Source organism: Montipora foliosa, chromosome 4 (genome assembly GCF_036669935.1).
Source record: "Montipora foliosa isolate CH-2021 chromosome 4, ASM3666993v2, whole genome shotgun sequence".
Lineage (NCBI taxonomy): Eukaryota > Metazoa > Cnidaria > Anthozoa > Scleractinia > Acroporidae > Montipora > Montipora foliosa.
The window spans coordinates 17,455,558-17,477,836 of record NC_090872.1 but is presented as its reverse complement, the minus strand read 5'-3'; the positions used below and the strand labels follow the sequence as shown (position 1 = coordinate 17,477,836).

At 40.6% G+C, this 22,279-nt stretch overlaps 3 protein-coding genes across 4 annotated transcripts in view; 1 reads left to right on the top strand and 2 right to left on the bottom strand.

Annotated features, from left to right (window-relative positions):
• LOC138000091 (sodium-coupled monocarboxylate transporter 1-like) overlaps positions 1-10,512 on the bottom strand; it is a 30,254-nt gene extending 19,742 nt beyond the window's left edge. The window contains exons 1-7 of one of the 2 annotated variants that reach the window (XM_068846248.1): positions 10,364-10,512; positions 3,444-3,509; positions 2,949-3,000; positions 1,761-1,828; positions 1,349-1,500; positions 838-978; positions 1-41 (exon numbers count right to left, since the gene is read on the bottom strand). The exon at positions 1-41 is cut by the window's left edge and continues 89 nt beyond it. In XM_068846248.1, the coding sequence (XP_068702349.1) occupies positions 1-41; positions 838-978; positions 1,349-1,500; positions 1,761-1,828; positions 2,949-3,000; positions 3,444-3,476 (487 nt within the window). In that variant the 5' untranslated portion in view covers positions 3,477-3,509; positions 10,364-10,512. Of the gene's footprint in view, positions 42-837; positions 979-1,348; positions 1,501-1,760; positions 1,829-2,948; positions 3,001-3,443; positions 3,510-8,853; positions 9,196-10,363 lie in introns of those variants that run through there. The other variant, XM_068846247.1, reaches the window with a different exon arrangement.
• Positions 9,312-10,468, top strand: LOC138000093 (2-oxo-4-hydroxy-4-carboxy-5-ureidoimidazoline decarboxylase-like). Its single transcript, XM_068846251.1, has one exon. It carries the CDS (start codon positions 9,312-9,314, stop codon positions 9,831-9,833), a length of 522 nt encoding a protein of 173 aa, XP_068702352.1. The 3' UTR covers positions 9,834-10,468.
• Positions 10,513-10,759: 247 nt separating the features above from the next.
• Positions 10,760-22,279, bottom strand: part of LOC138000095 (uncharacterized) — a 52,180-nt gene continuing 40,660 nt past the window's right edge. The window contains exons 17-26 of the mRNA XM_068846253.1: positions 20,736-21,017; positions 19,304-19,489; positions 19,108-19,215; positions 17,777-17,976; positions 17,298-17,420; positions 15,877-15,947; positions 15,512-15,552; positions 15,085-15,181; positions 12,795-12,903; positions 10,760-12,379 (exon numbers count right to left, since the gene is read on the bottom strand). Of these exons, the coding sequence (XP_068702354.1) occupies positions 12,089-12,379; positions 12,795-12,903; positions 15,085-15,181; positions 15,512-15,552; positions 15,877-15,947; positions 17,298-17,420; positions 17,777-17,976; positions 19,108-19,215; positions 19,304-19,489; positions 20,736-21,017 (1,508 nt within the window). The 3' untranslated portion in view covers positions 10,760-12,088. The remainder of the gene's footprint in view (positions 12,380-12,794; positions 12,904-15,084; positions 15,182-15,511; positions 15,553-15,876; positions 15,948-17,297; positions 17,421-17,776; positions 17,977-19,107; positions 19,216-19,303; positions 19,490-20,735; positions 21,018-22,279) is intronic.

Below are 22,279 nucleotides of genomic sequence, written 5' to 3'. Positions count from 1 at the left end.
ATGTATTGAGAATGTTCAGTGGAATATTTATCCATACAGACCTGAAAAAGTAACAGGGCTGCTGTTGTTTTGTCAGGGTTTACTGCAGGTCAGCTTTGAAGAATATTAAACAGCAGAGTTACTTTAATTCACCCGGTACCAAAGCAAAGGATATACAATGTAGGATGTTGGACAAAGGAAAACCAGATTTGTAACTGAGAAAAGGTTCTTCATGGACAATTATTTTGTCCCACTGTTCTGCAGGCTCTACAAAAGGGACCTTCAGATCTACAGCGGTGACTTCAACGAAAACGTCACCTCAAAATATCACTTTGCTTTATCATAATTCCTTCGTGGTTATTCTATCTTGTTCACTTCTTACAATTTGGGCGAAGTATCCTAAAAATAAATTGGTACGAGCAGTTACAAAGTGAAAATAGAGAATAGAAGATTCTCTGTTGCACACTCACGTTGTCTTCAAAACCTCAAATTTAGTGATTTCACATCGTCCTTATGCAGAGTTACCGCGTTGCTCTTTTAACAATGATATCATTGTTTTGCACTATTGTTGTTGCCGTCGCCGCCGTAAAATCTTAAGCTCCCTCATGTCATGTGCCCCAGGTGTATAGTGCTCACAATGTCTATAAAAACCTTAGAGACTAACAACCTACAGCTGTAGCTTCCCAGGAGTTCTTGTAATGGATAGAGCATCCAACCACTGTTAAGGAGGTCGTAAATTTGAATCCTTTCAACAACTCTGGTTTTGCAGTTGTCCTCTCGCCCATTGCCAAGCCATCCTTTGCAGGGGCACATTACACGTTCAAAAATCAATATCATTGTTGGATAAAAGCAAATTACCTCTTTGCTTCCTTAAACGATCGTGTTGTCAAGAATCTTTGAACAGCGGTCTGGTTGGTTGCATAAACTGGGAGCATTTGAAATATACCACCAATCAGAAACGTCCATAATGTGGATCGATGTGTTGGGTCTAAAGAAACACTTGGGGAAAAAAATAAACACTGCTAAGTACCAGTAGTCTTGAGAAGTTGTTAATCCTTGTTAAAAAAAAACTAAAACAAAGAATTTATGTGGATCATCAGTGCAAACTCAACTGCATTCTGGGCTAATCAGATACTGCCCTAAGAAAGGAGAAAATGCTGCACATCTTTGTAGAGCGCCTGTGTGATCTGCTACATCAGTTTATGAATTACAGGTAATAACACTTAGATGACAAAATTATCACTTGATCTTGTAATTCTCTATGCATGATTGAGATCTTGCACTCATCAAGTTTCATTACCATGCTAAAAGATTGACAAGCAACATAAAAACTACCCTATTGTTAAACATCTTTGGTCTGAAAACTTACTCAAAGTCAAGTCTGTATCCACTGCGTGCAATGTCAAACACTTTGCCAAAACTACCAATCTTGACAGTTCCAATGATGATTATTGTTGTCATGCCCAACAACATGACAACTCCCTGGAAAACATCTGTCCAAATAACAGCTTTCATTCCACCCTAAAATAATTAAATGTGCATAAGGATATAATACAGACAATGCTGGTCAGCTGTTGCCCCTCACTCCCAGCCCAGAATTGGGAAAGACCCCGGCCAATCATTTTCCTTGAGGGGGATCCTTCACTTGACTGCTAAATCTGGGTCACTTAGCCACTTACATGTATATCCAAAAATGCACCTACATACATGTAGTTGCATGTTCAATTTTGAAAAATGCCCAAAGTTTTCCTTTAGTCTAAGTCAAAAAACTTGTCAATTACCAGAGTAGTGTAAAAAGTGCAGACAAGGCCAGTAACAATGGTGGACAGCCACAACGGAAACCCTGTCACTGCAAGAAATGTAAAAAAAAAGGGTTTGGGAATTGACATCCAAAAAGAAATTCTCTTAACTAAAAGGTTTGGACAGTTTATGGAAAAATTACTATTTTGTGCTGAATAAAATGCTACAAGTATGGTTTACAATCAATCAAATTAATTTAAACACACATTAACCTTTATAGCCCAGTAGCCACTTTTACTCCAGATTTTACTCTAACGCCAGACGATTTTACTGGTTGATGGGGAACCCCTTGGGCTTTTAAGGGTTAAAAACCAACAGGGCATTACCAAACCACGAAACAGCGAAATGAAACACCAAAAACATCATGTGTGACCCTACCATACTGTGCATTGAATACTAACCAACAAAGGTTGGATTGTGAGATTAAATATTGTTTTAGGCCTTATAGTCCTAAAACATTATTGCTACATGTACTAATCTCAATCTTAAGATTTCCTAATCTTAACCTCAATTACTTAGAAGCAATAAATACTTTAGGTCTAATTAGGCCTAAACGATATTTAATATCAAAATCCAACCTTTGTCGGTTACTACATAAGGTGGAGTCATACATGGTGTTTTGGTGTTTCATTTCACAGTTTCTTGTTTTATAATGCCAAAAAATCCCTTTACCAATTCATGGTTTTCTTCTTAGGAACGTAGTTTCCCTTCATCACGCCACCCGAAACTTTCCTTCCTAATTTCGTGCTTGTCTGCAACATCCCAACCATAACGCCGGGAACTCCATGCCCTACTCTTTTCGAATAGTGTGTGGGATCTTTAACGTCCCACAGAGTTTATGAACATTGACGGGCTGTTAAACGGGACCTATGGTTTATAGTCCTTACCCGATAAGACTTTGTGGATATAGTTACAAAGGCAGCACTTTCTCCTCAGTTATTTCAAGACCCTGAGTGTTGGTCTGGCTGGAGTCAAACTGGGATCAGAGACATTTGCAACCAACCTTCATATTTTACACAAACAGCAGCATCCCACATAAATACCACCAGGCATCTTGTTTAAAATACACTCTCCTGTATTTAATAATCCCAGGTCATTTAAGCTTCTTTTATTGAACTTCACTGTGTAATAGACTACTTTGATATGTATATATTTTTCCAAGTGCCTACCTGATTGTAAAGTAAGAGAAGGACCATATAATACAATGCCAGTGTACAGCAACTGTAATAAGATAAAGAAATATTTATAATAATTCTGGTAACAACTTACTACTGGAATATGTTCAGTCACATTCATTTTTTTTAAATGACTACTGTAACAGTGTATCACTAGGTGGAATCTTGCTTACAATAAATATCGGTTATTGTGTGCATGCATGCAAGTCAACCCTAACCTACTACCAGTATTCAAAGAACTTTGTGAATACATGTACAGTATGTGACAATGAGCATTATCCAGGCATTGTAGTGACAATTGAGCAATCAGAATTATCAAAGCATGCACAGTTCTAAGATGTATAAACAGAATCAAACATGCATCAGATGTCTGAAAAACGTTTGTGCAGACTTCAGTGAAGTTATTTGATGTAGGAAGTACATGTATCGTACACTGTATCTAATGCCCCATTTTCAAATTGGTAGATTTTACTTAAGTATGATACATACAGTTTGTAATACAAACACTGTAGAGCCTAACATCCTCACACTGAATGAAAATCTTTTTTCCAAATACTGCAAGGATCAAAAAAACAAAAACAAAATATATTAATATCAAAGTAATGGTTGGGGTATTGGGTCATCAATGTGAAAATAATAATGTTCGTCCTTCTGCTTGGGTCAGAGATACTGTAAAGGAATAACACACTTCGATTTGTCACATTTACCCCACCAAATTATGTTCCAAACCCTCCTCAGCAAAACACCAATGCCCACATAATTTTGGAAGAATAGTAGCCCCCTTCACCTGTTCTCTTAAGTGCCAAAAAGAACATTTTTTCACTTGTGTGATCCCCACAGCCCAACCTCGTTCCCAGGGTCCCTGTTTTCTGCATCCTTTGTTGTTACATACATACAATGTACATACTTAATTGATCACTCCCCATAGGGGCTTTGAAACAACAGAAGACAACAACTACAACTGTTAAGAATCCCAACTGGCTGGAGACAAACCAGTCGGCTATTTACAAGTGCGTCCAAGAAGTTGAACCAGGGACTACCAGGAAGAAATTCAAGGAGTGGTCAGAACGAGTCTTAAACCAGGAAACCAATCAAAAAATGAAGTAATTACAAGTAGCCGACACAAAGCATGGGAAAATGTGCACGCATAAGCCATGCTTGGTTTTGGTTTTACTTCTGATTGGTTGAAAAAGTGGTGCAAGAACTTTGAACCAATCATTGGGTGAAACCAATTGAAAGCAATTCGCTAATTACTTTTGACACTTAATTGAAAACCGTTCTAGCAGCTTGCATTCAGTCTCTTAATTAACCCTGTCCCTGCTGGGAATAAGACTTGCAGATTTTACTCTAATGCCTGACAATTTTGCAAAGATATGCCAACTTACATGTAGTAGATGATCTTTAATGGCCCACCCACCCCACCTTCCCCAAAAAATAGATAATGATGAAGAAAAGAAGAAATGCCTGTAAATGTCAAGGACAAGTAATGATGAACATGACAAACAAAAAAACATACGAAGAAAATTAAGTTACTTTGGATAATCTGGACTTTCAGGGGTTTAGGTATCATTTTTTTTGCCTTGCATATTGATTCAATCGGGCATTGTCATCTTTGTCTCTGCTTCCCGACAATAAGGCATAGTGGCAACACTACAGTGTACATGTAGTTTGAGTTTGCGTAGTGGGAAGGTTCTACAGGAGAAGGTTATTAGCCCACTGCCCTACCTAGAGGATAAGGGGATCACCCCTTGTCTGGCCTTGTTGACTCACAGGATACCAGATACAAGACACAGGCTTTGGAGAAACAGAGTGCCAAGGATGGCCTGAAGAATGAATGTATGTAAGTACCAATCAGAATGTTGGTGTGATGGTTGGATGGGAACAGATTGAGGATGTGGTTGAGTTCAGGTACAGCTGTACCTTTCGTGAATGAAAAGAAAAAATGGAGGAAAACACTTCATTAAGTTTCCATGTAAGTTCTCTGGGCATACCTTCCCCTAACCCTAACCATAATTGGAAGAGCAGTCCCCTTGGGACATCATACCAGTTTTTTCATTTTTGGAACAACACAGGCAACCTGCAGATAAGAAAATCATTATTTTGGAGTGGTTACTAGGGTTATTGTGGTTGTGGGTGTTTTGCAGTAGCTTTGTCTCATTTTTGGTGGTTTGCATAATAGCGAAGATATCATTGACATCACAAATAGTCATAAATGTGCCAACCAGAGCCTCATTGGCTGTTGAAACAAAAGATCTTTTGTTCCTGTGCTTGGCAAATTGGAATGACAAAGGTATGTTTGTAAACAGATATCAGCGCTCGAAGCTCAGTTTTTTTCTAAGTTGCCTTTGGCGATCTTCTTTCACAGAAAGGTTGCCAAATATAAAATGTTGGTCGCCATTTTCCCTCTATGACACACAGTGGAATGATATATAAAACAAAGAACTGCTGACAATTTTGAAACAAAGAAGGCCACCTCACGATCGCTCTTAAGCATGTAGATCTATTCGCTGTTTCTGTAGGTATAATTATTATCAAGCTTTTTCATTTTGTCTAGACCTAGAGTTAAAAAATATATACCGATTATCACGACACCACTTCCAGGGCGACAATTTTAGTCGCCATTATTTTTTTCTAGTCGCCGTGGCAACCAATTCAGCGGGTCTAAAACACAGGTCACAGGTCAGGTCAGGTCACAGGTTGCAGGTCAGGTCACAGGTCAGGTCAGGTCAGGGCAATAGGAAGAATGTTTTTCTGCCAACGAAATTGACTATTTTCACCATTTACTCTTGGGACTGTATCATGCTTCAGAGAACTGAACATCCTGTATTATGGGAAGGGTGAAAAAAGCAAATAACGAGAAATATAAATAAAAAAAATAAAATAAATTATGGTAGTACCCATAAGTCCTGTAATTTTAAGCTAACAGGCTACGAGAAAGGATCTCTAATAATGCCTGGCATTGTTTACTTTAAGCTTCAGAATGTGGCTCTACGCGATTAAATACGTTCCATCAGAACGAAAACAATGAATTTCACATGCAAATTGCTTCTTACCTTGTTGTCCTTGGCTTCACTCTTATCCTCCATTTCTGTGGCTTTTACCCATATGCTCACAATAAATCACATCGATAACAGGACTTATGGTTACTGCCATAAATATATGTTATTCACCAGCCGGGAGGTCTGTATTGGGAAAATCTGTGCCTAAGGTCTTGAGTACACAGCCGAGGGCCGTACTCGAGACAGAGGGCACAGTTTTTCCCAATACGGACCGACCAAGGCCGGTGAATAATACTTTTATTTATTTCTAAATTCTATTTTTAGAAGGTAGGAGAAACTATTAAGATAAACTGGAAAAGTCATGTTTTCATGATTGAAAGTCATGCTTTCACTGTGATAGCGTTCGTCAGAATCCATTGTTTTTTTATGAGAAAGTTGAAAATTAACACTGCTCTATTGGAAAAAACAATTAAGACAAATTCGCAACTTCACTCTGCGCTTAGTGTAGTTGGTTACCATGACCGTGGTCAGGAGATAGGAAAATACTGCCCCCTCCCGGAACCAATCAGATTGCAGGATTCTCAGGATACCGCTCACTCACGATCAAATAAATAAATAATTTATTCTCTTTATTTAATTTATATTTCTCGTTATTCGTTTTTTTCACCCTTCCCATAATACAGGTCATTTCGGGGGGGGGGGGGGGGGGGCTTAGGGTTTAGGGTTAAGGCATGATACAGTCCCAAGAGTAAATAACTTGTATTTTTTTTTATGTAAATACCCCCCTCCATTATGGGATGGTGAAAATAGTCAATTTCGTTGGCAGAAAAATATTCTTCCTATTGCCCTGACCTGCAACCTCACCTATAACCTGTGTTTTAGACCCGCCGCGACCAATTCGGCCGCAGCTTCGAGCGATGGATATCTTCCCTATTTTGAAGTTAAAGCTGATTCTTTTGACTGGAGGAATTAGCCGTTGAGAGTAGTGTGATTCGTTGACTTATTACTGGGTTGCCTTATGGCAAACCCAGTCGAGGTCTGCGTTTAGTTTGTTTGTTTTCTTTGTTTTCTTTTTTTTAGTTTTTTTTTTTTTTCTGTGTCGGTAAAAGTCTTGCCTGTCACTCCCCTGGTAAGTGGTGCCTTTGTGCATAGAGCCTTCTGCGCGTATTTTCTTAGGATCGAGAGGGTAGTGGAACTGCATAGATTTCTCTGGTGGACACAGTAGAATCATTAACTTAGCCTGCAATGGCGTCGAAAGTCATGTAACGCGAATGGCGTTTTAGTGGATCCTTAAACAAAATATACCCTTATGGAGCTCAATAATGGAAAGTCAGCAGGAAGGGTTCAAAGGGCTGTTGGAAGCGTGCTTGAGTTTCAACAAAATGAGCCCCAAAATCAGTGAAAACTTGTGACGCAGATGAATAATAAAGTAGCTGCTATTTCCAAAATGATGGAATTACCTGGTGATAAATAACGTCGTACGCGTCTTGGAGAGTAAATTTTGACTTTGCATAAACAAGAGTTGGGCGATTGTGATCTTTGTTTTGACTTCGCTCATTTCATTTCAAACTTTATAACACTTGACTGAAAAAGAAACTTACAAAAACCCGGTATCTTGACATCATTTGACACAGATGCTTCACTGTTTGGCGAGTAAACATGCCAGGGTAACTTAATCACGGGTTTTGCTAAAAGCAGGCCCGCGGCCCAGCGGCCCGAAGGCCAGACGGCCCGCGGCCCACGGCCCGCGATGGCCCGGCGGCCCGGCGGCCCGGTGGCCCACACAGTTTTGTTGTCTAGCGGTAAATCCACGCGCATGCTCAGATTTGCATCGGGTTTGGGCGCGCAAATGAAAGATTGTGAGGTTGAATTCGTTTACCATTTTAATAATCATTTCAATCCTTTTCGATCCTTTCTTTCGTTGCATGTTGCTAAGTGAAAAATGTTGTCATTCTCTGATGTGTTCGTCTGTTTACAACAACAAACAGAAACAAGGTTTCAAATGATTAAAATGGTAAACGAATTCAAACTCACCGTCGTCCATTTTGCACGCCCAAACCCGATGCAGATCTGTGCATGCGCGTGGATTTACCTCTGGACAGAAAAACCGTGGAAAATGAGGAGTGGGCTACCGGGCCTCCGGGCCTCCGGACCGTCGGGCCGCCGGGCTGCTGGGCCGTGGCGGACCATGGACCGCGGGCCGCCTGGCCGCGGGCCTGCTTTTAGCAAAACCCACTAAATCACGGCGCCCGCTGAATTCCGGCCATGTCACTTTCGATTTTGCAATTTACTTAAACGTAGCAAAAATCTCCCAAAATGTTTGTCGCTGATCGTAACTTTTTATATTCTATATTCACGGTTCAAAATTAATGTTGTTTTCATGTCGTAAATATTTTATTCTCGATCGACCATCCCGGAAACTTCCTTCTGCTCTTTCTAAGAACTGTGTATCAATAGTTATTTGCTTTTTCATCAATATTTGTTTTGCCTAAAGCAAGCTAACAAAATCTGTACCTTGCTGAGTCCGCATTTGTTAGCGTTAATACTATTTTCGGTCAGATGCTTCTGTTTTTTATGAGGGGTTTATTGTTTTGGTCTCCCATCCTAACACTAACCCCGCGTAACAGGGCTTGACTTCAGGGAAATTTAGTATTACAAAGCTGTCAGATGCTCAGAGGGCACACTTGTGGTGAAACGAAGTTGTGAGGGAACTTGAAAATTATCAACATGTCAGCCCAGAAGCCAATGTTTCTCGCTTCTCTTTTATTTGTTATTCTTCAGAGACTGGAATGCTGTATTTCAATACCACACAATTCAGTGCCTTCTGATTTTCTGTAGCATGTACCACAGGCAGCCCAGTGTATGCTTCACGGAAGCATCTCGTTCATTATATTACCTACCTCATAACTACTTGTCAAGCGAAGATTGTAATACACGGGTAAAAATATCCAAACCGTAAGAGGAACAGAGATAAAGTTCGTTAAGGATTGCATCCAATATTGAAATCCATACGTGTAAACTTCAGCAGGGGTTCCGAGAATCGCAATAGAGGACACAAAAGACGCAAGGACGGACATCGCCACTGGAAGACTTGACATGCTTCGGCCAGCCATGAGGTATTCGTTATTACTTTGTGGTGATCCTCCAGATCTAGAAAAGAATATTCCAATACCCATGGAAGCAAGCAAGATTGAGGAGAATACAACATAGTCTGTTACAGAGAAATGCGCGTGAATAGCCATTTTTTGGGAAGACTCTTTGTTACATAATTGTTCAGACAATTGTTCATTGTTTCTCTGAGGTTATTTGTCAGCGTTCCTCAGGGAAGTGTTACCTACGACATGTAAGCATATTTTCAATGACCAATATGGCTTCCAAGGTACTAAGTATCTCTGCAGTCAACAATCTTAACCACGATGATTTTATCAGGACTTTTGGCAATGTCGTAGAGATGACGCCGTCGTGTGCAGCTGGTGTGTACTTCGAAAGGCCATTTAAGTGTTTCGATGGTTTCGTCGCTGCTATGAGCCAGTTTATTGACAACCTTCCCAAGGATAAAAAGACGGAGGTACTTCGAAACCATCCCGATCTGGCAGATCGTCTAGAATCGTTAACACCCGAATCCCAAAGAGAACAGAAACAAGCTGGAATAACGACGCTCAGCGTTGAGCAAGTTAATCAATTGAAACATTACAACAAAATGTACAAAGACAAGTTTGGGTTTCCATTCGTTATATGCGCTCGATTAAATAACAAAGATGCTATCTTGACTGGAATTAGGACACGCCTACTCAATGATCCACATGAAGAATTAAAGAGCGGGATTGAAGAAGTGAAAAAGATAATGCTGCTGAGGATAAAAGATTTAATTGAAATGTGAAGACTCCAAACTATAACGAAATTACGATTTGGAATGCACACAGATATTATGCTTGCAAAATGAAACAGACAAGAACTGAAAGGTCTGGACGGACTTTAAAGTAGTAGATAAAATATGAGCGGGAGATCTGTATGGGCGTTTACAATGGCGAGCCGATTAATGCAACAGATGCGTAGTGTTGGCAGGGAATCTTTGAGTCTCAGATATTGATTCACTCATTGGTAAAACAATTCCTTGATAGGTATCATTGAAAGGAAATATTACGGAATGATTTACTGTTTTTGAAACAATTTTGTCAAGAATTATTAATCAATAGTACTGATTACTATGATTCAATTGCAATGATCTAACTGAACATCGCAACGTAATAGAGAAAAGGTGGAATAACATATGTAAGTATGACTTTAATACTGATTCCCGCACAATATGGTGTGTATTAGAGAGCCCTGTAAGCGGTAAATTTTCACAAGCGACATGGCCTTGAATCGCAGACATGAAAACCAAGAAAAAGCGACGAACGAGAGACTTACCCAATGATCTGTAATGAATTACCGAGAGCGACGCCAATAGAAACCACCACCGACAAGGAATTATGTAACTGCTAAGATGCAAAGGCATTTTGCGTATGTGTGACGGAGGATATTTAATAAAAGATTATAAAAACTACCTTGCATGTTATTTAAAAAAGACATTTATGTGACGTGATCACATAACTCAGATCTGATTAATTGCGCATGATGTTCGTGTCCGTGCGTGTTCATATGCAGAGGTCAATTTTAGATTCGTCTCGATCGCGATTACCCAAAGGTCAGTCTTGATAGCAAAAGTAAAAGTAAAGTGGTGCATTTATATAGCGCCCTTTCACTAACGTCTCAAAGGCGCTTTACAATGATCAATTTACCCCCAGCGGACCGGAATCATGGAAGAGGGAACACAAGGGAAACCACAAAGGTCACAAAGATGACATAGGTTGGAAAAAAACAAAAACTTGGGAGAAGTCCGATAGGAGAGAAGAAACTACAGTTTTAATTAATCAAAATTTATTGGCTTTGTAGATAGTTACTATTCTTGAGGAGTTGCGATTGCTTGTAATTTTCAGCAGTCTGCTAAATCTCCTCCCAGCCCGTTGTGAGGTCAGTCCGTGTAAGCCAGGAAGCCTACTATCAATTTTGATGTCAAGGATGTCGACTTTCTTCCTTACTGCCAGTTTTAATGTTCCAGTCCAGGAGTCGCTGTCAACTTTTTGCTACACGGTACCACGGTCTAACATTTTGTGGGTTCAAAGGGATCTTTCCGTTTGATAGCCAAAAATCTCATATTCTTAATACTTCAGTTTTCACCAACTTAACATTATCCCTCTCCTTTCCAGTCATGAGTGATCACCTATATCTGATTCTCGCAACTATCCAATATTCGACTTATTTTGGACCTACTGCTGACAAGGTCAAATGAGCAAACTTCTTGTGCTTTTTTAATTTAATGTTTCCCTTACTGTCTAACGTTATTAAATTCAGCGTCCAATGTGTCCCTGCAGCGACCAACACACCCAAAGCCGACTGCCTGTTTTATCATACCACATACCTCTCCCCTACAGGAGATGACATAGAGAAAGAAACCCAAAACCATTCGTGACAAATCTCGTTCTGATAGTTCTCAGCTTGGTACCACTCAATTGTAATTTAGTGATAGAGGGACATATATTTGACTTCGTGCGTCGTGTTGCCGTGGGGGCATCCAACACAACAAAAATACAGCATGAGCATGATCTAAAACAGACAGACTAACAGAGTTGTGTGAGGGGGTGTAAGCATACAAATACGCGATGTATGGTAGTTTTCTTCGCCGTCGAAAGTTGTGGACTCTTTCTGTAACTTTTCGGTGCAATTCTAAAAGCTTACTTGCTACTGACCTAAACTAATTCGTAACTTTAATTGAAACTCGCGCTACCCGGAAATAACACTGAAACTGATGCATGAGAGCACTTTCAGCCACTACAAAATGGTTCCTAAGGTTACAAGAGAGATGTTAAGCCAAGTCAAGTCTAATTATCTACAACAACTTTTCCTGATCCGTTGTTATTCATGCAAACGGATTCGGGGATAATGACAACAATGACCGTTTAGAAAATTAACCAATGTGACCACTGGCAAAAAACCTCCGTCTTTGTTGTTAAGATGCTCGATATTTGCTTGCTGGGTAAGACGTTCTTCCCTCTTGGACTGAATAATTATGTATTTGACAGACAACGTTTGAATTCAAAGTATAGTTTCTGCCAAGCTATTGGCACTGCTTGATGGTTTAAATCCAAGTTCCGTGTATCGTTCTACTTCCAGGAAGTCTCTGACTTTCGATTCACTTGCCACACTTCTGTGACTTCCATGAAGTTCCTTGTTACTTCCGCCGATGCTACCGTTCAGTAGGATGGCGGATTTGTTAATAATAGCGGAAGGAAAATCCACCGGTTTCAAGTATCCATCTCCATCTGTCTCAGCCTCTTCAGGTATGGTTGGTTCGTCCAACCCGAGGTCCAAATATCCCTCATGTCCCTGAAAGATTGAAGACCTCTAAACGATAAACACTCAATTTCGGCCTAATATTGATTGAAAAAGAGCCGTGGCTTGTAACCTTAAACTTCATTCAAAAAGCGTGGAGGAGTGGTGATGTTGGATTTTTAGGTGTAAACAGATTGTTGCCAAATAATTATCTGAGGGCAGTTTGCTCATTCACGAATGAATCAACATTTCACATTATTTTTACCCAAATTTTGTTCAATACGCTTTCCATGATGACTGCTAAAATCGCAGTTAAGTACTATCAGTGACAAATGCAAGTTTCCATCTACTGTACTCTGTGAACAGAGGGCGCTAAAATAGAGATAATTGCAGAAAGTAACCGTTTGGTGGAAATTATCATGTGCTGAGTAACGTCAAAAGAACCTATAGTGACTTGTACAGTACTAACCATGGCTGCCATATTGGAGGCTATAACGTTTTCCAGTCTTTGCACTAGGGCTGAAAAGTTGGGTCGATCCTCTGCTTTCTCCATCCAGCAGTCTCTCATCATTTGATACCTGCGAAATTTTACAAAGCAGGCTCCATAAAAAGGCATTACCCATAGCTTACTTAGTTGAGGCTGCTTTTCGATCGGTAATTGAAGATCTAATGATGAGAAGAGTTCCCGTAAAAGCTAAGCACTGACTAGCCATTGAAAACCAAACGGTGAAAACGATTAAGTCTTCAGTGAAACTAGTATACGTACGTTTCCCCCATTCGTCTGAGGATTCCTCGCTTTCACCAATACTTACGATCCACAAAAGTCTCAAACACAAGAGGGAGAATGACCTAATCGGGATGATTATCGTCGATTTTTTTGATTGGTGACCGCTCTTTTCGCCTACAGTGAATTCAGTTCGCCAACACAGGTGAAGTCAATACGCCTTCACGCATGAAGTCGTTTCGCTAACACGTGCGACATTTGTGTAAGAAATCGCACGCTTGCACGTTCAGTTCGAACGTTCAAGCGAATCAACTTTTAGGTGAAACGATCGACATCTTTTTTAATTTTATTGCTCCGCTTATACGATCGTCGTAAGGCTTCACGTTAGTAGTGAATACCAGTCTCAAGGCCAATTTACACTACAGAAAAATTGGGTCCAGACCGATTAAAAAGTGCTTCGCACCAATTTTTTTTTTACCGTTTACACAGCCAACAATTTGGTTTGGCTCATCATAAAATTGGCCTTGAGGCCCCGTTCCTGGCACTTTGTTTACACTACCGATTTTCGGCGTCCGGACCAGATTTTCATCTGATTTGGAGCGGAGACACGTTTACACAGCGCTCTTGACCCGCAAAAGGGGTCCGGATTCGATTTTTTTTTTTTGGGGGGGGGGAGGGGAGGGGTGGCATAGCCGCCTATGGTCCCAAAATAAAAAAAGAGGTGGGTCTGGAGCCATTTCATTAGCCTGTTCCAGGCTCCCAGATAGTCGGGAAAACGAAAACAACTGCGTGGGAAGAGCGAGCGGGGACTTGGACCGAGGCGAGGCGGGGGACCCAAGCCCTCACTCATTTTTCGCACGCATTTTTTCCTTTTTCCCTACCATCTGGGAGCCTGGAACAGGCTACCATTTCATATTAAACAAGGAACGGTTAGTTTACAAGGCAAAGATATGTGGTCCGTACCTACTGGGTCCGGACCCAGTTTTTTCTGTAGTGCAAATGGGCCTTCAAGCTTGAGAGAGAAAATATATTGAAATATGATACATCTGATTTCCCGCAGAAATGAGATGATTGGTGTTGGAGAGATCATGGAAGTGAAACGAGAAACTTAAAGCAATTCGGGATTGAGCTGGATTTGAATTCATAAGCTCCATCATCTGAGCTATCAAGCCAGAGATAGCACTTAAAATATACAGTATATATATATACTGAGGCCCAGAAGGCCGAAACAGTACTGTCTGCAGTTTGGCATTACAAAGCTTTTGCTTTCGTGTCCAAATTGAGCACTCTACTAAGATGAGTCATTGCCGCTAGCAATTGCGCATGCTCACTAGCTCGCTAGTTTGAGCACTCTGGCATGGCTTAGATGTACCACATGTGTAGGACATTTGGGGTACCTTCTTAAGCTTAACCTTCCTCTTTGTCATCAGCACTGCACTGATGAGGCCAGGAAGGCCGAAAAAGTACTGCCTGCAGTTAGTTTTTTCATATACTGTCTATCCGTCATCGTGTATCAACTTCATACGGGAGATAAAATGAACTCACACTTGACTTGCTCCTAGCAGGGCAATGTGCAGTGAAATAACACGGTCATGGGTTAAAATCCAGTATAACACTGGGATTTTTTAAAGGCTTCTTTTGCAACTTCATAAATTGCTCAATAGGACACTTGCATGATGACGCCATTTGACTACAAATACCAGAATCCTTCAGGTTTCGCTTGTCTCATGTTAATTAGAGCTATTGCTATTTTTACCCCACTGGGAATACAAAATTTAAATATGAAAAGAAAAACAAACTGAATTGTGATAGTTGTGGTCAAATGACGCCATCGTGAAAATTGCCTATTTATTGCGATAGTCTAGATCTCGCATCAATCATTTAGAGCAATATAAGCATCGCAAAATCAGTCATTTACTTTGTTAAGCCCCAGTGTTTCTCAAATTGAATTCAAGGAAATTTTAAGAGCCCACAGGTAAAAACTGAATCCCGCTGTGATGCAGTGAAATTCACGTGAGTCATTAGATGAACTTACATCTGATCAGGACAGTCCACTGGTTGATCCATTCGATATCCTTCCATCAGAAACTGATAAATCTCTGTGGGTGGTAATCCAGGATATGGGCTCCCTCCTGTTGAGAAACGAAAGATAACCTCGCAGTTGGAGAAGCAACTTCAGCGGTTGGAAGCAAAAGTACAGGCTTAAACGGGATTCGAACCCATGACCACGCGATTTGCGCAGCTGAGCGATGCCGTGATTCGCTCATAATCAGGACAAGTCTACCCTTGTTCTTTCATAAGGAAAAGAAGGTGAAAAGAATGGTTAAGATATTACCAGTAACCTAACCTGCGATCAGGCGTACTTTTCTTTAGACAGGCGCGATAAGGTACCTTTTCGCACCCTGTCCGAAGAAAAGTACGCCTGATCGCAGCTTACCAGTAACCATTATTGCTGATCTTACCGAGTGTAAAAAGCTCCCACAGAAACACACCAAAGGACCACCTAAAAACAGAAAACGCAATGATCATGTAATCGAGGGTAACACCTTCTACTACAAAGAAAACAGAAACCTAGCTAGAGATTGAAATCAAAGTGCACCTTTAATTTAAAGGTGAATCATCTTAACAGCTCTTTTTGGGACAGTGTCTTCTTCTTAGTCCCTTTCGCTGCCAACACCTTTCCTTTTCGGGACGGTTTCCATCGCTTCTTCGACACGCGCGAGTGCGCGGCCTTAAAAGTACTTTTAAAAGTAGTTTAAAATCCTTAGCTTTACATTTTCCAAAACGTAACAAAATCTCGGCTTTTTTTTTAGGGAAATTGTCTTACACGTCACTTTGCTCAGAGTAAACTCTGTCTGTTAAAGATTCGATCGCCACCCATTTGACTGGAACGAGACCCTAAAAACCAAAGGAGAGAAAGGAGTGAAATGTTTATTTTGAAATAAGACGCCTAGTGGCGTTTACGTGGGATGCAGTTGCAGATGGAAGATGTCAAGTTTCGTTGCAACTGGCACTGATGACTGAGGCTGTGTGAGAGTTATAAAACGAGTGTTAAGAGCGCATAAAAAGCTTTGGTGTCATAATAACAGAATGAAAATTCGATTGTGACACCTTCAGTGCAATCCAACCTGACCAATATTCGCAACGTGTCCTCTTGCTGTCATATACAAAGTCCGTCGCGAAAACCGAATTCGAAAGCGTTTGGGAATTTTTTTTTTTTTTGTAAATTCAGAATTCATTCATGGGCATCCAATTTAGCAGAGCCAGTTTAAATGGAGCCCTGACACAACACAAAAACAAAGACAGTAAAACAATAAAAACTAGACAATCAATTAAGTTAAAAAGGCAACATGTACCGCAAAAAGTTACTGTTTAAGATAACGCTTTAGTTTGCTTTTAAATTCGCCGAGCGTCTCTACTTGTCTAATGTTTCTCGGAAGGGTGTTGTAGGTCCGAGCACCGTTCATTCTGAAGCTCCCTTGATACTTAACAGTTTTGCAAAGGGAGGAAGCAGCAAATCACGGTTTCTGGTGTTATAGCTATGGAAAAAGTGCGCGTGCTTTAATTTATGAAAGTAAGTACGAAGCCTTTTCCGTGAAGACATTTATGGATTAAAACGCATTTTAGATAATTTCTGCGTGCTTGTAGGCTGGGCCAGCCAAGTATTGATGGCCCCGATAGGCCGACCTTCAATAATACATGCGGCACGACTATTTGGCTTATATCTCGGTAAGCTTTGCTCCCAGCCCCACAACTGTCCCAGACAGGCGAACAGTAATCGAACAACGGCAAGAATGGTACAATGGTATTGTACAGCATTCGGAAAGTTGGCTTGGGGAGAACGTTAAGGTCAAGTCGGCTTTAGAGACATTTCGCAAGGAAATTTGAAAAAGAGGTGTTCTATCGTGGAGCAATAAACTGTGGCTGATGACCTTACAGCATTGTTTCAGTAAGAGCAGCATGCACAAGTTAACAGTGAGAGAAATTCTCTGCGATCACAGAATAGAGTAGAAATCAACAGGGCTCAATTTTGCTGACAATCACAAACAAGTGGCTAATTACCACGTGCGACTACGATGACGACGAAACTCGGCCAAATTTATAACGTGGTCTGCCACAGTAATACGGAGAAACAGAAGAGTTTGAATTAAATTCTCTACGTGTTAAAACTATATAGCTGGACGGCACGGGAGATGGATGCCGTTTTTTGAACTGAGATAGCACGATAGAGACGAGAATATTACTTACCGGAGATACCTTAATATACTGATCATTTTTGTAAACATCCCGGGCTAGTCCAAAATCTGCTACTTTGACAACATAGTTTGCTGCTACGAGAACATTCCTGGCTGCGAGATCCCTGTGAACACACTGAGACAAATATTGGAAGAAATTAAAACTGATGAAAATAGAATCTTATGCCAAATTGCGGAGGAAAATACGAAGAAAGCGGCATATTGTGTACTTTGTAAATCCCGGGGGGCGTCCACCCAGACCAGCCAGCTGTTTCGAGGTGTAGACGTGATGGAGGCAATGTTTTTGATTGCTCGGGTTCAGTTTTACAAGACAAAAATACAAATCTCTAGAATATATTTCTTTTTTTTACATCTTTACCCTTTGGTTGCAGTTGGGTTATCAGTACAATGTACCATACTGACGTTTCTCGAAAAGTCTAATTGTCCAAACAAACCATCATAGTTTGTACGCGGACGTGGGAGTTGTCTTACTTTTCTAGATGCAAGAAATTCCATGGCCCTCGCGACTTGAAAAGCTGCGCTCACAATGTCTGTCGTGGTAAACTGTTTATCCGGGTCCGTAGACGGTGTTAGCCATTTAGGTTCGTACAGATCTCTTTTGCTTCGTAAGAATTGAAGCATGTTTCCATATGGACAGTACTCGATAATCACGCACAAATCACCTTGCCGACCTGTAAGTGAAAAAAAAACAGAGGGATATAATTTGTAGATGATTCTTTTTAATCAATACGGATGTTCCGTTTTCACTTCTGGACAAAAAAGAATTCGAAAGCCCTGGTGCTTGCTGTAAAGCCATATAAGAGGGCTTTGTCACCTCTCTCGATAATTTTCCATTGTGAAAATCAGCCTATGATTCTCTGTTGCAGAGATCCAAAACCATATTCATGAGTGGAGACATGCAGTCTTCTCAAAAGTTTGACTGTAATTAATCAAGTAAACAGCACTCATGTCCCGCTGGTTTTGGAAAATACTGTGATTAAGCAAATTACCGAAACTAATTCCTTGGCGTCCTCATTGACCATCATCTTTAATGGAAACTTCACATTAGTCTTGTTTCAAAGAAGATTTCGAGGTCTATTGGAATTATTGCCAAGGATCGCTTTTATCTTTCTTCTAAAACGTTGTTGTCCTTCTATTATTCCCTCGTTCATCCTTATTTAACTTATTGCAATGTGGCCTGGTCCTCCACCTACTGCTCTAACCTAAATTGCAGAAGCGCACAATGCCACTGATAGCAAAAGCTGACTATCTTGCTAATACCGCTCCTTTATTATGTCAACTTAGGCTCCTTGATATCTTCAGTATTAATTCCTTTTCCATCGCCATTTTCAAACGACTGATGTACTTCTTTACGCACTGGAATCCAACGCTCAACGCTTCGCCTAGAAAGGATGGATCTGCATCAAGCAGCATGCATAATTTGATTGGTGGAGTTTGATCTTCGGTGACTTCAATGTGTTTCCTGGAGTACAGTAAACGCTTTACATATCCGTGAAGACAGTAAAACAGTAGTGTAGCAGCTCTCGAAACCTGCTATTGTTTGGTATTGTGAGCAGCTTCTATTGTTTTTAAGCCGCTCTAAGTCATTGTTTCAATTGTTTAGTCTTTCGTTTTTGGCAAGGGTGACCTAGGGTAGCGAGCCAATCACATTATAAGCTACGAAAGCTGCTACATCACCCGCGTGAAATCGAGCACTGACATATATTGGGGGAGAGTGGGACGGGGTAGAGGGCACGCAATCGCCGGGTATTCCATGCACACCTGTCTAACCGTTAACCATTACCATGTCTAGAGGTCCTTACCTTTTGTGCATGCGCCAAGTAGGTTTACGATATTCTTGTGTGACCCGATGTGTATCAGTATTTTAAGTTCAGATTGCAGGTCTTTGTGTTCCGTTTCATCTGCACCTTCTGTTTGCAATATTAAAACAATGGTTTGAGTGATATTTTAAAGTCTGCTGTTTTTAGTAACTCTTTCTTCTGCAAAATCATTTGTTACCTTTCAAGGTTTTAACAGCCACTTTAATCGGTCCTTTTGAAGAGACAGTAGATCGCCTCCTCAAATCTTTTGTCAAGGATAAGCGAGGTCTTGGCGCTACATCCGTTTTTGAATTATCGTTGACGATATTGGCATCAACTTCAGCAATATGAACTTCACCAAACGCTCCTGTACCAATCACTCTCCCTAATGTAAAAATATAAACAATCAGCTAAAAGGTGATAAGGAAAATGACATATAGGGAGGGTCCATGGGAAAGTAAGGAGGGAAAGGAGTATTTATCATTCTCAGGAACTCACAAGTTAGGACGTACAACTCACATATCTAAGACCTCTTCAATTAAAACATAGTCAATGTGCAACTGAATGTGACCGATTACGTCAAAGCTACCTAAATCGATCAACACAGATAATGGACTATCCGAAGAATTTAGTTAGGTGACAAAATTCACCGGGAAAAGGAACAAATGTCATTGCGTAAAAAAAGGTCAAGTTTGCCACGAGCCAGTGGCCCATGAGGCCGGCGCTTATCTCCGGTTACTGAAGCATGAAGCGACTAGGAGTATTTCTACTCCCCCCTGGATGGGATGCTAGTCCATCGCAGGGTTACCCCCAGCATTAAATTTGCCGGTACCCATTTATACACCCGGGTGTAGAATGCACTGTGAGAGTAAAGTGTCTTGCCTAAGAACACAACACAATGACCCGGCCAGGGCTCGAACCCGGACTGCTCGATCCGGAGTGCAGCGCGCAAACCGTTAGGCCAATGCGCCTAACAATGCCATTTAGTAGTTCAGATTAATTCAGTATTCACCCCTTAGCTGCTGTCCGGATGTGGGATGTGAGAACGTTTCAGAAAACTCGCCATAGAAGTTAGCGAACTGAAAGCCATTGTTGCTTTGACAGCGATTGAGTTTGCTGCATTTAGGTTTCTTTCACGAACCAGGTGCACTACTTTATATCAACGTTTGACTATCACGGACGTTTATAATTTTGTTTCTTTTATAGTTCATTGAACTTAATATTGAATTGTAAATGAAGCAGTCTCTACGGCGACTTTGATTTCAGATCGAATACATTTCCTGTTTTAGGATTGTGATATTGTTCGGTTTGGAGTCTTTGTTTTCTAACGGAACAACGGGAAAGAACAATCTACAAATAACCAAGGCCTGAGAAAGCAATCTCCTATATCAGGGGTAATGGTTGTTCTCTCCTAGGCCCAGGCTCCTGTCATTCTGTATCTTTGTTGCCTTATCTCTGATATACTTTCCCTTTGTTTATCTTTAACTCAGTTTAAATTCCAATCTTTCTGAAAACCTCTGGAAAAAAACTGCCGGTTCTTGGTGAAACATCTAGTTTCACAGTGTCACATAAGATTATTTTCCAAAGTGTTCCTGTTCATAGAATCGTAAAGATACAAGTTCTTTGCTCACCAAACTGCAGCAGTTCTCTTGGGAACTCCCACTGTTTATCATATGGGAGTTTGTTGACTTGTTCGATGAGAGGAATAGAGGGATCCAGCCTCGCAATAAAGTCTGGAAGCGGGGGGCTGGTGCAGATATAAAAACCATCATACAACTGTCGCCGGCGATACAGTGTGACAGCGATTAACAAGAGAATAATGAATAGAACCACACTGACGCAAATGGCCACAATGAGGTGAATCTTGGAAGACGATTGCAGACCTTTCACAGCTCTAACCGTAGTTTTTTTAACTGTGGAGAAATCAATACGAATGCGTTATGCTCTGTGGGGTGAGAAATAGGAAAGCCCCGGTAGTCAACTTTTCCTTATTCTTTATTTTCACATTCCCCATAGTACACTTTGTTTGCCCCCCAAATTTTGCATAAACCGTTGTTTTCAACGGCTCCTGGGAATATGCAGTGTCCCAAGAGCATTTGAAAACAATGGTTTATGCAGAATTTGGGGGGCAAACAAAGTGTGTTATGGGGAATGTGGAAATAGAGAATGCAGCTATCCTCTTATAATAAATCTACTTCCCTTCCCACCTACAGAAAGGGGAGTTAGCGATCTAAGGCTGGTAACAGATCAGCAAGACCATGATTCGTTCAGTCACGCGATTGCTCAAGGAACTAGGATGGCCACCAATGAGCCACAGAAAGCTCGAGTAAAAATTTTTAATGACGTAAAAGGCAATAAATGGCCTTTTGGGGTGTAGCGCTCCCCTCTTACTTATAAAAAGGCAATGTTTAACTTTTTAATACCATCTAAACTGGAGAAAATTATCATTTTAAGTATCTACTCAAATACCTAGAAATAAAGAACGAATCAAGACTGGGACAGTCTATGTTATAATATGTGTTAGATAATTGCACAATTTAACGCAAGCACGGGCATTATATGATGATTAACGGCCCCACTGACTACTTATTAACATTCGTATTTAAGAGTTTAGCTGGTCAGTTTCAAAATGTACTTGTTTTATCAGATCTCTCAGTGTTTCGTCCATTAAAGGTTCTTGGATTTTAGTTTTCGTTGGTTCCCGTCCTCCTTTTTTTTCTTTTTTCTTTACAATCTCCCTGCTAGTGTCTTTGAGTCCACTGACATAGAGACCTCGGAGGGAGGTTGTTAAAGACCACTTTTCAAAAAAGCTTTTGAAGGCTAGCACTATTTAATCTTAGTGACTTTTTTCGCTGTGTTATTCATTTTATCTCTGTATCGACAGTGTCTGGTTACCCCCTTTGGGAAATGCTAGATGTAGATAAAGACTTATGGTCCTTTTTGCAGTCTCGAAAAATTCACAGAAACAACGGGAGTGCCCATAATCCCCAATTTTTTCGGTTTTTTTTTTTTTTTGCCCAGATGTATCTTTGCATCATTCCAGGCAAAATGGCCCAAAATTTAAATTTTTTTTCTTGGTTAAAACCAAAATTTCTATGAATTTTCAATGTGGCGAAAAATCGAGGTTTGAAAAGCCTTTACCGAGCTGCAGAATTCGCTAAAAGGGTATGGGTCG

Excerpts from the sequence above, each read along its gene's own strand:
- LOC138000093 (XM_068846251.1), top strand. The coding sequence starts at position 9,312 with ATGACCAATATGGCTTCCAAGGTACTAAGTATCTCTGCAGTCAACAAT.